The 12,174-nt window shown below is 37.0% G+C and overlaps 1 protein-coding gene across 1 annotated transcript in view; it reads left to right on the forward strand.

Moving 5' to 3' along the window:
* The window catches only part of TTN (titin), a 239,816-nt gene that overhangs the window by 8,538 nt on the left and 219,104 nt on the right, over nucleotides 1-12,174 (forward strand). Inside the window, exons 5-19 of the mRNA XM_032445727.1 lie at nucleotides 132-220; nucleotides 311-555; nucleotides 2,173-2,458; nucleotides 2,672-2,824; nucleotides 3,314-3,433; nucleotides 4,433-4,570; nucleotides 5,381-5,515; nucleotides 5,993-6,112; nucleotides 7,573-7,842; nucleotides 7,953-8,078; nucleotides 8,755-9,033; nucleotides 9,280-9,345; nucleotides 11,068-11,326; nucleotides 11,664-11,724; nucleotides 11,833-12,045. Coding sequence (XP_032301618.1) covers nucleotides 132-220; nucleotides 311-555; nucleotides 2,173-2,458; nucleotides 2,672-2,824; nucleotides 3,314-3,433; nucleotides 4,433-4,570; nucleotides 5,381-5,515; nucleotides 5,993-6,112; nucleotides 7,573-7,842; nucleotides 7,953-8,078; nucleotides 8,755-9,033; nucleotides 9,280-9,345; nucleotides 11,068-11,326; nucleotides 11,664-11,724; nucleotides 11,833-12,045 — 2,560 coding nt within the window. The remainder of the gene's footprint in view (nucleotides 1-131; nucleotides 221-310; nucleotides 556-2,172; nucleotides 2,459-2,671; nucleotides 2,825-3,313; nucleotides 3,434-4,432; nucleotides 4,571-5,380; nucleotides 5,516-5,992; nucleotides 6,113-7,572; nucleotides 7,843-7,952; nucleotides 8,079-8,754; nucleotides 9,034-9,279; nucleotides 9,346-11,067; nucleotides 11,327-11,663; nucleotides 11,725-11,832; nucleotides 12,046-12,174) is intronic.

Genomic DNA, 12,174 nt, shown 5'->3' on the forward strand with positions numbered 1-12,174 from the left:
GGAGAAACATTTGGCTGCTCCACTCTTTCTCTATTGCTTATATACACTGGTATATAGATTGAATACTCATTTATTTCTGCAACTGGGTGTTTATTGGCATATTCTCTTGACTATATTTTCTCTTTCAAAAGGTGAAGAAGAAGCCGTTCCTGCTAAAAAAACAAAAACAATTGTTTCGACTGCTCAGATTTCACAAACAAGACAAGCCAGAACTGAAAAGGTATATTTTTCAAAAACAAGCGATGTAAGACTTCATTGTGGATGATTAAATGTACAGTATCTCAGACTTGTTTTCTTGGTTTCGTTGCAGAAGATTGAAGCCCACTTTGATGCCAGATCACTTGCAAGTGTTGAAATGGTCATAGAAGGTGCAACAGCCCAACAGCTCCCACACAAAGCACCTCCACGAATGCCTCCTAGACCTACATCGAAATCACCAACTCCACCAGTAATTACTGCAAAAGCACAAATGGCACGACAGCAGTCACCGTCACCTGTTAGACAATCACCATCACCTGTAAGACATGTCAGAGCACCAACACCTTCACCAGTAAGGTAAATATCTTTCAAACAATATCACTCTTTTAATCACTTCCATATAGAGGATTAATACTGCAGAATGAGACCATAGTATAAAATGGAAGAATGTGCTGACTTGGTAATGTGAATTTATTCGGACTGTGAAATGTAATGTACTATATTTGCTGCTGCTAAAAAAGAAGTGTGTACTTCTGTAAATTTTTTTGGGCCATATGGAAGAAAATCCTTTACACAGTAAATCCCATTTGATTGTTTTATATATAATATAAATATCACTCAAAGCTCCTAGTTCGTGATGAAACAGAAGAGAACAACAGAGCAGCTCCCCCTTGATGATTATTTTTATACAAACAGAGAAAAGAAAAATGACTTTGATGAGTGGCAAACAGAATGGAAGAATATATGAAAATAGTGAATGCAGGTTAGTCATAGAATCACAGAATGGCTTGGGTAGCCAAGGGATCTTTCAGTTCCTCCAGTTCAAATCCCCTGTTGTGGGCAGGGTTGCTAGCCATCAGATCAGACTGCTCAGTGTCCCGTGAAACCTGGCCTTGAACACCTCCAGGAATGTCTCTTCCACAGCTTCTCTGGGCTACCTGTGTCACCACTCATGTTCCATGTGTACGCTTGTAGAGAGTGCAGAAACAAAATGTTTGGAATGTAGGTAGGGTACAAGTCTTTACAGAAAATGAAATTCAGCTCTAATGTGTAAAGGATTTTGAGAGGGAAATAGAGTAATTTGAAGAGCAGGACCTGTGGTGTGGAAGATCCTGGTAGTTTTATGCTGACAGACAGGTAAAGAAATAATAGTTTTCTAAGTCCTGTGGTCCCAGCATCCTGAAGCACAAGCATTAGGGAAGCAACTTATCCAAGTTCAGGAAAGCCTCAACTAAATTGCCAGTACTAGATGTGCTGATGAATTTTGCCTACTGACAGTAAATAACAGGCAAAGGCAGAAATGAATTTGTAGTAAATAGCAACATCAAGATGAAAGAGTAACTCAATAGTGCCATCTTGTGTGCAGTGAAGCTATAAGTTCAATTCTCCTGTGCCAGACAAACTATTTTTAGGGCTGCATTACGTCAAAAAAATAAATCTAAAAGTTAATGTGATGTTGCTGCCACCTATTGCTGCAATGGTGCAGTACTTATGACCAGTATCTGAGAAATACAACATAACATAATTCCTTGCAACAACAACAGCAAAAAAAAAAAAAAAAAAAGTTCATTAGAAAGCCTATGAAAGTATGTTGAAAAATGCCTCTTATATCACTATTTTTGGGAAAATGAAGACAGTAATTGGAGGCTAATTATCTATTTTTTATATTGAAATGTATGTACTTGTATGAAATGCACTTTTACGTTTACCTTTATTTCAGTTTAGGAATCTGTCTACTGAAGTGATACGTTGCACAGATGAGTATAAAAACAAGGAAAACGCATTCACAAAAAATTAACATAAGGAATATACTAAAGCAGATAAATGTAACTTTCAAGTAAAATACCTATCAGTCCTTTAAAAATGTATCTTCAGGTCTTTCTAGTTCTTCGAAAGGGGAAAAGAATGAAAGTTCAGGCCAGCACTGTTATAGAGTAGTCATGATACTACATGAATACTGTATATTTTCATCAGGTCCGTTTCTCCTGCTGGAAGAATATCCACCTCTCCTATTAGACCAGTGAAATCTCCATCACCAATCCGTAAAGCACAGGTAGTGACACCTGGGGCTGAAGTCCTTCCTCCTTGGAGGCAGGAAGGATATTCTGCGACAGCTGAAGCCCATATGAAGGAAACCAGAGTATCTACAAGTGCTTCTGAAATAAGAACTGAAGAAAGATGGGAAGGGAGATACGGGCTGCAAGAACAAGTTACCATTAGTGGTGCCGCTGCTGGTGAAGTTGCAGCTGGTACTAAAGAGGTAAGGTCTATTTTTGGTTTTGCTCTGTCTATGGATGCACTACTGCTGAATAGATGTGCTAAATTTTATAAAAACTCGTGTGTAACTAGTTGTGAGAGTTCTGCTGCAAATGTTTAAATGCTGGACTGCAACACTGTCTGTGTACTTGTTTTGTGCTTCTTCTGTGTGTATGCACAATATGAAAAAAAATGTTTTTTGATGTGACTAATGTAGGTGAGAAGGGACAGTGAAAAAACAGCAGCTGTTGCTACGGTCGTTGCTGCCGTGGATCAAGCCATGGTGAGAGAGCCAGCTCCAAGTGTTGTAGAGCATGCTGCTAAAAGGACAGCAATGACTGCAGTCCATGTTCAGCCTGTTCAGGAGCAGGTAGAAGTAAAACACAGACATTCTATAATTTCCCTTCTATCCCTTCATCAGTGTGCAAGAAAGGCTTGATTTAATGAGAGGAAATAACAAACTGTTCACTACAAAAGCATGCATAACTCAGACAGAACATCTTCACTTTAAAGGAATGCTTATGGATTACTTACACCATCACTTTTCTTCATAGTAGGATTGAACTTATTATTCTTAAACTTTATCTAAGTTTAAGAATGCCTTCTATGAGAGTGTTCCTCAGTTTTCAGTTCCTCAATTTTTTGTCAGTTACTTTCTAACATTTTTCTTACACTGATGAACTTTTCCCTCTAATATCTCATTTATATTTTCTTCACTAAGGATAAAATAACTCTTCTGTAGTGTTTTTCCTTCATTTGCATTCCTTTCTTATTTTCCCTTCTTGCCTTTTAATGATCCCTTTGTTAAACTGAATTTTAAGGCTTTGGTTTTTTGTTTGTCTGTTACTATAAAAATCAGATGAGAAAGGAGGCAACGGTAGTAGTTACCAGTGATAAAGCTACAAAACAAACAGTAATATCAAGAACTAGAGAAGAAATTGTTACTTCACAAGAACAAAGGCACATCTCTCGTGAAAAGGTGAATATAGATGTTACCCATAATTTTCACACCTTATCTTGTTTTTAAAAAAATCAAATGTATGATGGACAACCTACGAAAAATATGAACAACATATGGATAAAACCTATCTTCTCATTTGATATCCTCTTCACTCTTCCAGTTTACATTGCTGTCATTCTCCTAACCCTCCTTGGTGATGTCATTCTTTTTTAAAATTTCATTTCCACCGTTACTTCTTAAGAATGCAATATCTAAACTTCTGCAAATTTAACTGAGAAAAATCCTATTGTTTACACGCTTCATGCTGGTTTACATTCTAGAAGTGACATAAGAAATACCTCTTCAGTTTTCTTTTTTTTTCTTTTTTTCTTCTAAGCTTGCCATTTGCAGCCTGCTTTATTTGTTGGAAGAACTGTGGGTCAGAACAAGTGGGAAAAACTCATTCTGCATTGAAATCTATTTTGCAAATAGCAGGAGGTGACTGGGACTCAGGTTATTTTAGAATGTGTTTTGTAAGATTAATTTGATTTAATGGAAGACCAGCTTTTGTAGATAAATGTTACATTTACATACTTATATGCTGGAATGTCTAAGAAAGAATCTGTAAATTGGAGTACTGAGAAACAGAAATCCACCTGGGCAGGAAATCACATGCTTGAGTACATGTTTCATCAGAACTTCCTGGCAAAATGAAACTTCACCTAAAACTTGGTTTTAGTATCCTTCACTTTTCCAAACTGATTGTGATGCAGAACAGTTTTTCTCAGACCCAATTACTTTTATTATTGCTTTTCAGTAGCAAAACACACCTTTCTTCAATGTTTTATTTTAATGATAAATGTTAATAGGTTTTATAGAAAACATGAATGGCAGTTCATGTTGTTAGTTTCCAGACTAGATGATTTTGAAAATTAGATTTTGATGTTTTTCATCCATTTTGTTTATATCCTCCTTCCCAAACATACCTTGTATTTTGAACAATACATAATTCAAACTTTCTTACTTGTAAACATACAGGTAAGAAAAGAACCGGAGAAAATGCCAGTACCCACAGTAATAATTGCCACAGACAAAGCCAAGGAACAAGAGAGAATATCAACAGCTAGAGAAGAAATATCAGCCCGACATGAGCAAGTGCATGTTTCTCATGAACATGTGAGTAAATCTGATATAGATGTTTAACTTATTTTTGTACTCTAATAATCTTCTAAACACTTTGTTCTTCATGAGATGTCCTCTTCTGCATCCCTTTGCTTTTTTTTAAGAAGATGATATTACAAAATCAAAATTTTATAATGTGACTTATTCCTATAGGTCCAGCATTAGGGGTCCAGATCTACTGAATTCATAGTGAATCTGTCTGCAGGGAAATAGTGTAGTCTCCTTTCCTGTGGTTTCTACAAGCATTATGGCTTTTATTGTTATGATACTCAAAATTAAATCTGATGATCTACTACCTTTACTTTTCATCTGAAGGTAGTTTTATGGAGCTAAATTGTGAAGGTAATTATCAGCATACAGTAATATTTATATGTGGACCTTGATTTAATGAGGCTCATATTTATGAGAAGACTGAATGCATCTGATAGATCACATTCTGGAATAATCTTTCATGGAAGTAACTAATGGAATAGTTCAGCTGAGGGAAGTAAATTGAATCAATAATTCTCATTTTTTAACCAACTGTCTCTACAAAACAGCAATGATATATTTCAATTAACTCAGAAGTGGAAGGATTACTTAATTCATATATAGATTAGTGTGATGTATTAATGACTTTTAATGGACTTGGTTCAGCTTGCATATAAGATCTCAATCTGTACAAAGGAGCTATCTCATTTCAGAGGTGGCGTTTTTCCCTTATTGGTACATAATCTGACATCTTGACCTGCTTTCCTGAAAAATTATGTAATTTTTGAGACAGACATAATTGATTGCTATTATTTTTCTTCACCATGAAACTAGATAAGAAGGGAAGATGTGAAACCTCTACCAAAGGTAGTAATTACCACTGATAAACCTAAAGCTCCAGTCTTAATATCGAAAAGTAAAGAAGGAATTGCAACCAAACAAGAACATGTGAGCATAAGCCATGAAAAGGTGAATGGCCCTTTAATGGCCATGTTTGTCTTGTTATCCTCTAGTTTTTACAGACCTTATGTTTCCTTGAGCAAATACTAACTGTACATTTCCAGCTCATTTCTTTCTAAGATTGATTCCACTTACAAACCTTTCAAACTCTCATTAATTAGAATATATTCTACCACCGTGTCTATCTCTTCTAAGATTAATTGTCATTAATGAGATGCCCATAATTTTGGACTGACTTTTGGAATGAACTGTCTGACTCCTGAAATGCATTTTAATTTAAAAAAAAATGTATATATATTACTTTTACTTAAATAGGTATTGTAACAATACTTACAAGCATACATGTAATACAGAGCTGTCTGCAGTGCACAAGGATGTAACCCTTTAATTCTCCTTCTGTGTTCCCATCCAAAGTGTTCTCCCATTGTTCAAATATTTTTCAAGATCATATGTAACTGAAACTTTTGTTTCTGCTATAACAATTAGATTAAAAAGGAAGCTAAGAAAACTACCGTAGTTCCGAAAATAATTGCACCAGTCACAGTGTCCAGAACTAGAGAAGAAATTACAGCCAAGCAAGAACAAATGCATCTAGCTTATGATCAGGTGAATACAGCTGTTGCAGATGTGAAATGCACTGTTACCAATTACCTTCTCTGCAAACCTCTCCTTTTAAGAGCTACTCAAGTACAATAGAATGCATTCAAATTATTTCCTGATGTTATGCCTGTTAAGTGGAATGATTTTCAAATAATAGATTAAGTTTCTAGTGATACCAAGATGTTTGTCCCACCCTGACAGGAAGAGCCACTTTTCAGACCACGATCAGATGTCTCTGTGAAATTTTACTCTCTAACAGTGACTTTCTAGCAGAATTTACTTGATCAAATAGTTTCAAATTCAGTGAAATTTCTGAATCTGCAGTGTTCCTTTATATAAGATGAAAGTTATTTTCTCTAAGTTAACTTCTATAAGCTGAAGTTCTTTTCTCTAAGTTAAGCATTGGATTGTACTGTTTTTCACACAACACAAACTTTAATTGTTATAAAGGTATAAACTGAGGGCCAAATTCAAGCTAGTATAAACAGTGATTTTGAAATTGGCAGCAAACTGAACTGAGGCCCCTGTAACCTAAACGCTACTTTAATGATTATACAACATCTTTGAAAGCAATCACATTTTGGCCTTGCTTGTATTAATTTATTTTAAGACAATAATCATTTTTAAATCAGCATTAAATCATAAATTAGGTCTTTTTCTTACCAATAAGGTGTACATTTCATATGCTGTGTTGTTACAGAGTACACCCAGATCAGTTATCACAGTAAACAGTAATCATCCTATTATCTACTCTTGACTGACTGGGCAGAAGTTTGGATCCTGTTATAATTGATAACATTCAAGCTGATATTATTCATCAGCTATTAGGAAAAGAGAGAGGAAAACAAACAAACAAACCAAAAAAAAGAGGACCTGATACAAACAGTTTATTTCCAATTTCTATGAAAGCTTTGTTTTCCTTCTTTAGTAAAATCACTTAAAATAGATTAGCACTGGAATTTATGGATAGGCTTATGGTAATTTTATTCTGAGGATACATTCCTTAGTAAGCACATTTGTATCAGATGCCAGATACATTCCACACACTTTTAGTAGCATTTAGGTGTTATATGGAGTTGATGAGCATATTGACTTGAAAACTGTGTACATTTACATAGCTGCTGTATTCAGAGACAAGTAGTAATAAATTTGTCTATAAAGTATTAAAAGTTCACTTGGACAGAAATAAGGACATGCATAAAGCATTCCAGCATAGTTATAGCCAGAATATGTGTAGATAATAAAGCTTGGAAATGTGTCTATATTTGAATCTACTGACTCTGAAGTGTATTTGTGAGTGAACACATTTGAATTTTATTACTTTTGCTTATCTGTGTATGGAATGCAAGATCTCTTTTTCTTGAATATACTTTGCTGAGCAGTATGTTGATAAGCATTTGCCAGAAAAGAAAGCCTTTAGTACACAATGATGAGCATTGTATAAACTTTGCCTGTATTATCCATAGATTGAAGCTGGAAAAAGGGCTGAAGCTGTAGCTACAGTTGTTGCAGCTGTTGATCAGGCACGTGTTAGATCGCCTTGGGAGACAGAGCAAGTCGATGAAACTTATGTCAAGCAGAAAACTGTGGAATATGGCTATAAAGAGCATGCTGTAAAAGACCATGAGGCACAAGCAGAACACCGTGTTGCTACTAAAGAAGTTAAAACGGTCTACATTCCTCCTGAAAAACATATTCCAACTGCTGAAAAGAAGGAAGTTCATGTATCAGCAGAGGTTAGACTCAGTTTCCATTCCATTATTCCAAAAACTATGTTTCTATGAGATATTTTTCAGTTTAGAGAGCAGCAACACATTCTCAACAATGTTTTCATTTCCTCATGTAGAAGAAAAGAGAAACAGAAGCCAAGATAGAAAAGACAATCCATATAGAACACCCACGACCCCGCACAGCAAGTCCTCACTTCACTGTCTCAAAAATTGCCGTTCCTAAACCAGATCATACATATGAGGTAAGAAGTGAAAACAGTGTATGTAAGGAGAACAATGTATTCTAATAACTGGTAGGTCACCTACACCATTTTGTTCTTTCTTCCAGTCTGGTATGGTACTTTCTCCAGAAGGTTTTATGTTCTCTAAAGTCGTTCTCATAATTTTGTTTGACTAATAAATAGTAACACTGTAAACAGATATGTAACCTGCTAAAATGTGATCTGTAATTATTACTTATTTAAGCAAGATTAGAATCTATTTAAGGAGGCAGCTTCATCACCTTGTCAGACAGTGTAATCAAAAACCCCTTTCATACAACTCACATTTTTTTTGAAGACCGGATGTGTCCCTTATGAAGGTTATTATTTGCATCATTTCACTTGCACATTAATAGCTTCTTTGTTCCTTGCAGACTGCTACATATAAAGCTAACTTTTGAAATCTGGATTATGTAATATGACATTATCCATTTTTAGCGTTATTCTTTCCATTCTTCTGACTCCTTCAAATAGTATTAAAATTTACACTTAATATTCTCCTTCAAGCACAGTTTTTTTCTTCATCTGATTTTTTATTAGTGAGAAGTTTTTTTCTGAAAGTGTAATTAAACTATATAAACTATATAAAATAAATATATTATGCATTTTCTGAAAGCAGGAGGATTAGAGCTGTAACCCTTTCCCATCTTTTCCACAGGTTTCAATAGCAGGATCTGCCATGGCTACTCTGGAAAAGGAGTTATCTGCTACTTCTGCTGCGCAAAAGATCACCAAGCCTGTGAAACCACCTCACCTAAAGCCGCATGAAATCAAGATAAAACCAGAGTCAGCTCCTCCACAGTTTCCCTTCACAGAGGCTGCTGAAACTTATAAAACTCATTACGATATTGAAACAAAAAAAGAGGTGGATGTAAGCATGAAAAGAGAAGTAGTGAGGGAGGATCACCTGCTGTTGCAGAAAGAGAGTGAAGCAAAGGTATGTCATTAAGCAAATTTTGTCCACTCTGACTGACTTTCACCTTAAAAATGTAGGTGGTTATTATCTCCTCCTTCCAGTTTTTCCCTTCTGAAGCATTTGCCTGACTTTTCATTCTTTGCTGCTTTGCATAAATTCTTCTAAGGATCTAATATTTTCCTAAGGCAAACAAAGATTTCTCCTTACTTAATCCTACCGTTCCCTTCCTTCACCTGTGTTTATTAATTGTGCTTTTGAACAATCTAGGTGACAGAAACTTCCAGAGTTCCTGTACCTGCAGAAATACCTGTGACTCCACCTACCTTAGTCTGGGTAAGTAATTTTTTTTGTATATTAAGGTAGAATCATAGAATCACCAATGTTGGAAATGACCTAAAAGACCATCCAGTCCAACCGTTCACCTATTACCGATAGCTCCCACTAAACCATGTCCCTCAACACAACATCCAGCCTTTCCTTGAACACCCCCAGGGTCAGTGACTCCATCACCTCCCTGGGCAGTCCATTCCAGTGCCTGAGCACCCTTTCTGAGAAGTAATACTTCCTAATGTCCAGCTTGAATCTCCCCTGCCATAGCTTGAAACCATTCCCTCTGGTCCTGTCACTAATGACACTAGAGAAGAGGCCAACCCCCAGCTCACTACAACCTCTCTTCAGGAAGCTATAGAGAGCAATGAGGCCTCCCCTGAGCCTCTTCTTCTCCAGGCTCTATTAGAATCTGTAGTCTATCTACCTCCTCCCTAAGCTCCACAACCAGGTTGAGCAGCTTGTCTAGCTGCTTGCATCACATGCAAGTGGCATCCTTCCCATCCTCCCCTGGCAGCAGCAGGCTGAGGCACTCCTGGCAGCCAGAGACCTGGCACATTATTTAGCAGACCTTCTATCTGGGTTGCCACAGTCTTTACATGGGAAGCCTGTTTCCTGTTGAGGACCATGTCTGAAGTGGTAGTGTCAGGGCCTGTCAACAGGAGAGCAAGTCAGCTGAGAAAAGACAAGAGCACTCACCTGTGCTGACACAAGACACAGCCTCTACTCCCACTGCTGCCTAATTGAATGGGTAGAGCAGGTGGCCCTCAAACACCCATTACCTCTCCCTTCAGAACAGGTGCTCAGAACAGCTTTCCACACTTTCTGTATTATGTTGTGTGAACTAGTTCCTGCCCTCCCTGGTCTCTTTATCCACACAGCAAATGGATCAAGGTTAATCACCAGAGATAAAGAGCAGGCAGTGTCAGCTCAACTGCTGGTGAGTCAGGGGTCTACCCACAAGCTGCTAGCTCAGGCACAGCACTGCTGCTGGCTCCAAAAAAGACAACTTTTCTTCATTCCAGATCCCTTTGCTCAGCTTTACCTGCTTGAAGCTAGTCTCTGTAGCAAATGTTATTTACACACTGTTTTCTTTCATTTTGTATTCTGTTATTTGTTTGTTTGTTTGTTTTTTTAATCTTTGAGATCTTGACCATGAAAATTTGACTTTGGGTAATTATACATTTCATCCCATATACAAACTATTCTGAATGTCTTTTCTGAGGATGAGTTCACAATCATTTCGTATAAAGTAAATTTCACACTTTTCACTGAAAAAATTACTCTCCTTTATTTACATAAACATCATGCTTTGTGATCTTAATTTTCAGAGATCCCACATCCAGTTTCAAATGCTTCCCTTAGAAAATTTTCATGGATACACTGTTGAACAAGACACTGTTTTGAAAAAGTCATTAAATTTTCCATTCCAAGAGATTATAGTTACTAAAATCATACAATCATAAAATCAGTAGGGTTGGAAAAGACAGGTAAGATCATCTAGTCCAGCTGTCAACCCAGCAGCATTATGCCCACTAACACACATTACCAAGTGTCACATCTACTCTTCTTTCAGCATATCCAGGGACAGTGATTCTACCTCCCTCGGCAGCCTGTTCCAATGCCTTATCAGTCTCTGCAAGAAAAAGTTTTTGATAATATCCAATATAAAATATCTGTATAGTAGTGGAAATATATAATGACTGTGGTTTTTCTTTTGCTATACAGGGTCTTAAAAATAAGACTGTGACTGAAGGTGAGTCTGTCACTCTGGAGTGCCATATCTCTGGTCACCCTCAGCCTACTGTGACATGGTACAGGGAAGACTACAAGATAGAGAGCTCAATGGACTTCCAGATCACTTTCAAAGCAGGACTTGCTCGCCTTGTGATTCGTGAAGCCTTTGCAGAAGACAGTGGAAGATTTACCTGCACTGCTACCAATAAGGCTGGGAGTGTCAGCACATCTTGCCACTTGCATGTGAAGGGTAAGTATACCTATCACTGAAGGAAGATTATCATTTTGTTAACTGCATGTTACTTATAGTGTTACTTTGACATTATGTCAGTTGCCAAGTCAAACATGTTTCTGGAATTACACTCTAGGCCTGTTTGGAGGCAGGACTGCAAGTATGTATGTTATAAAAAAAGGGAGGGTGTGGAGGGGGGCCAATTGTGAGTTGATAGCTTTGACAGCTCCCTCAGTGCATGTACCTGGTCCGCTGATAAATGCTACTTGACCGTCTTTTACTTTGTGTTTGCTAAACTCATTGCTTAAGCATTCTCAGAATTCTCAGAATTTACTATGTCTTATTTGCCTTGCAGTTTCAGAAGAAACTGAGGCTAGAGAAACCATTTCTGAGAAGGTTGTTACAGAAGAGAAAAGGTAAAGTAAATCCTAAACAACCCACTCTTACAGTGGTCATTAGTTTCTTGCACTCTATGACAGCTTCAGACATCTGATCATTTAACCTGTTTTGTAATCTTGTTTCAGCTATGTGGAGACAAAGGATGTTGTAATGGAAGATGTCTCTGCTGCAGCAGAGGAAGTATCGGGAGAACCCGTACCTCCTTTCTTCATAAGAAAACCTGTAGTACACAAATTAATTGAAGGTGGGAGCATTATTTTTGAGTGCCAAGTGGGGGGCAACCCAAAGCCACATGTCCTTTGGAAAAAAGGTGGAGTTCCTCTTACGACTGGCTACAGGTAATTTGATGTGCAAAAACTATTTAAACATAATTTTAAAGAGTGTGTTGTTGATAATAACATAATTTTGATCCCTTATTGATGCTAAGCCAATTTCTTTTGTTCATATAGCATTGCTATTGTATGTAA

The sequence above is a fragment of the Coturnix japonica genome, chromosome 7 (genome assembly GCF_001577835.2).
Source record: "Coturnix japonica isolate 7356 chromosome 7, Coturnix japonica 2.1, whole genome shotgun sequence".
Lineage (NCBI taxonomy): Eukaryota > Metazoa > Chordata > Aves > Galliformes > Phasianidae > Coturnix > Coturnix japonica.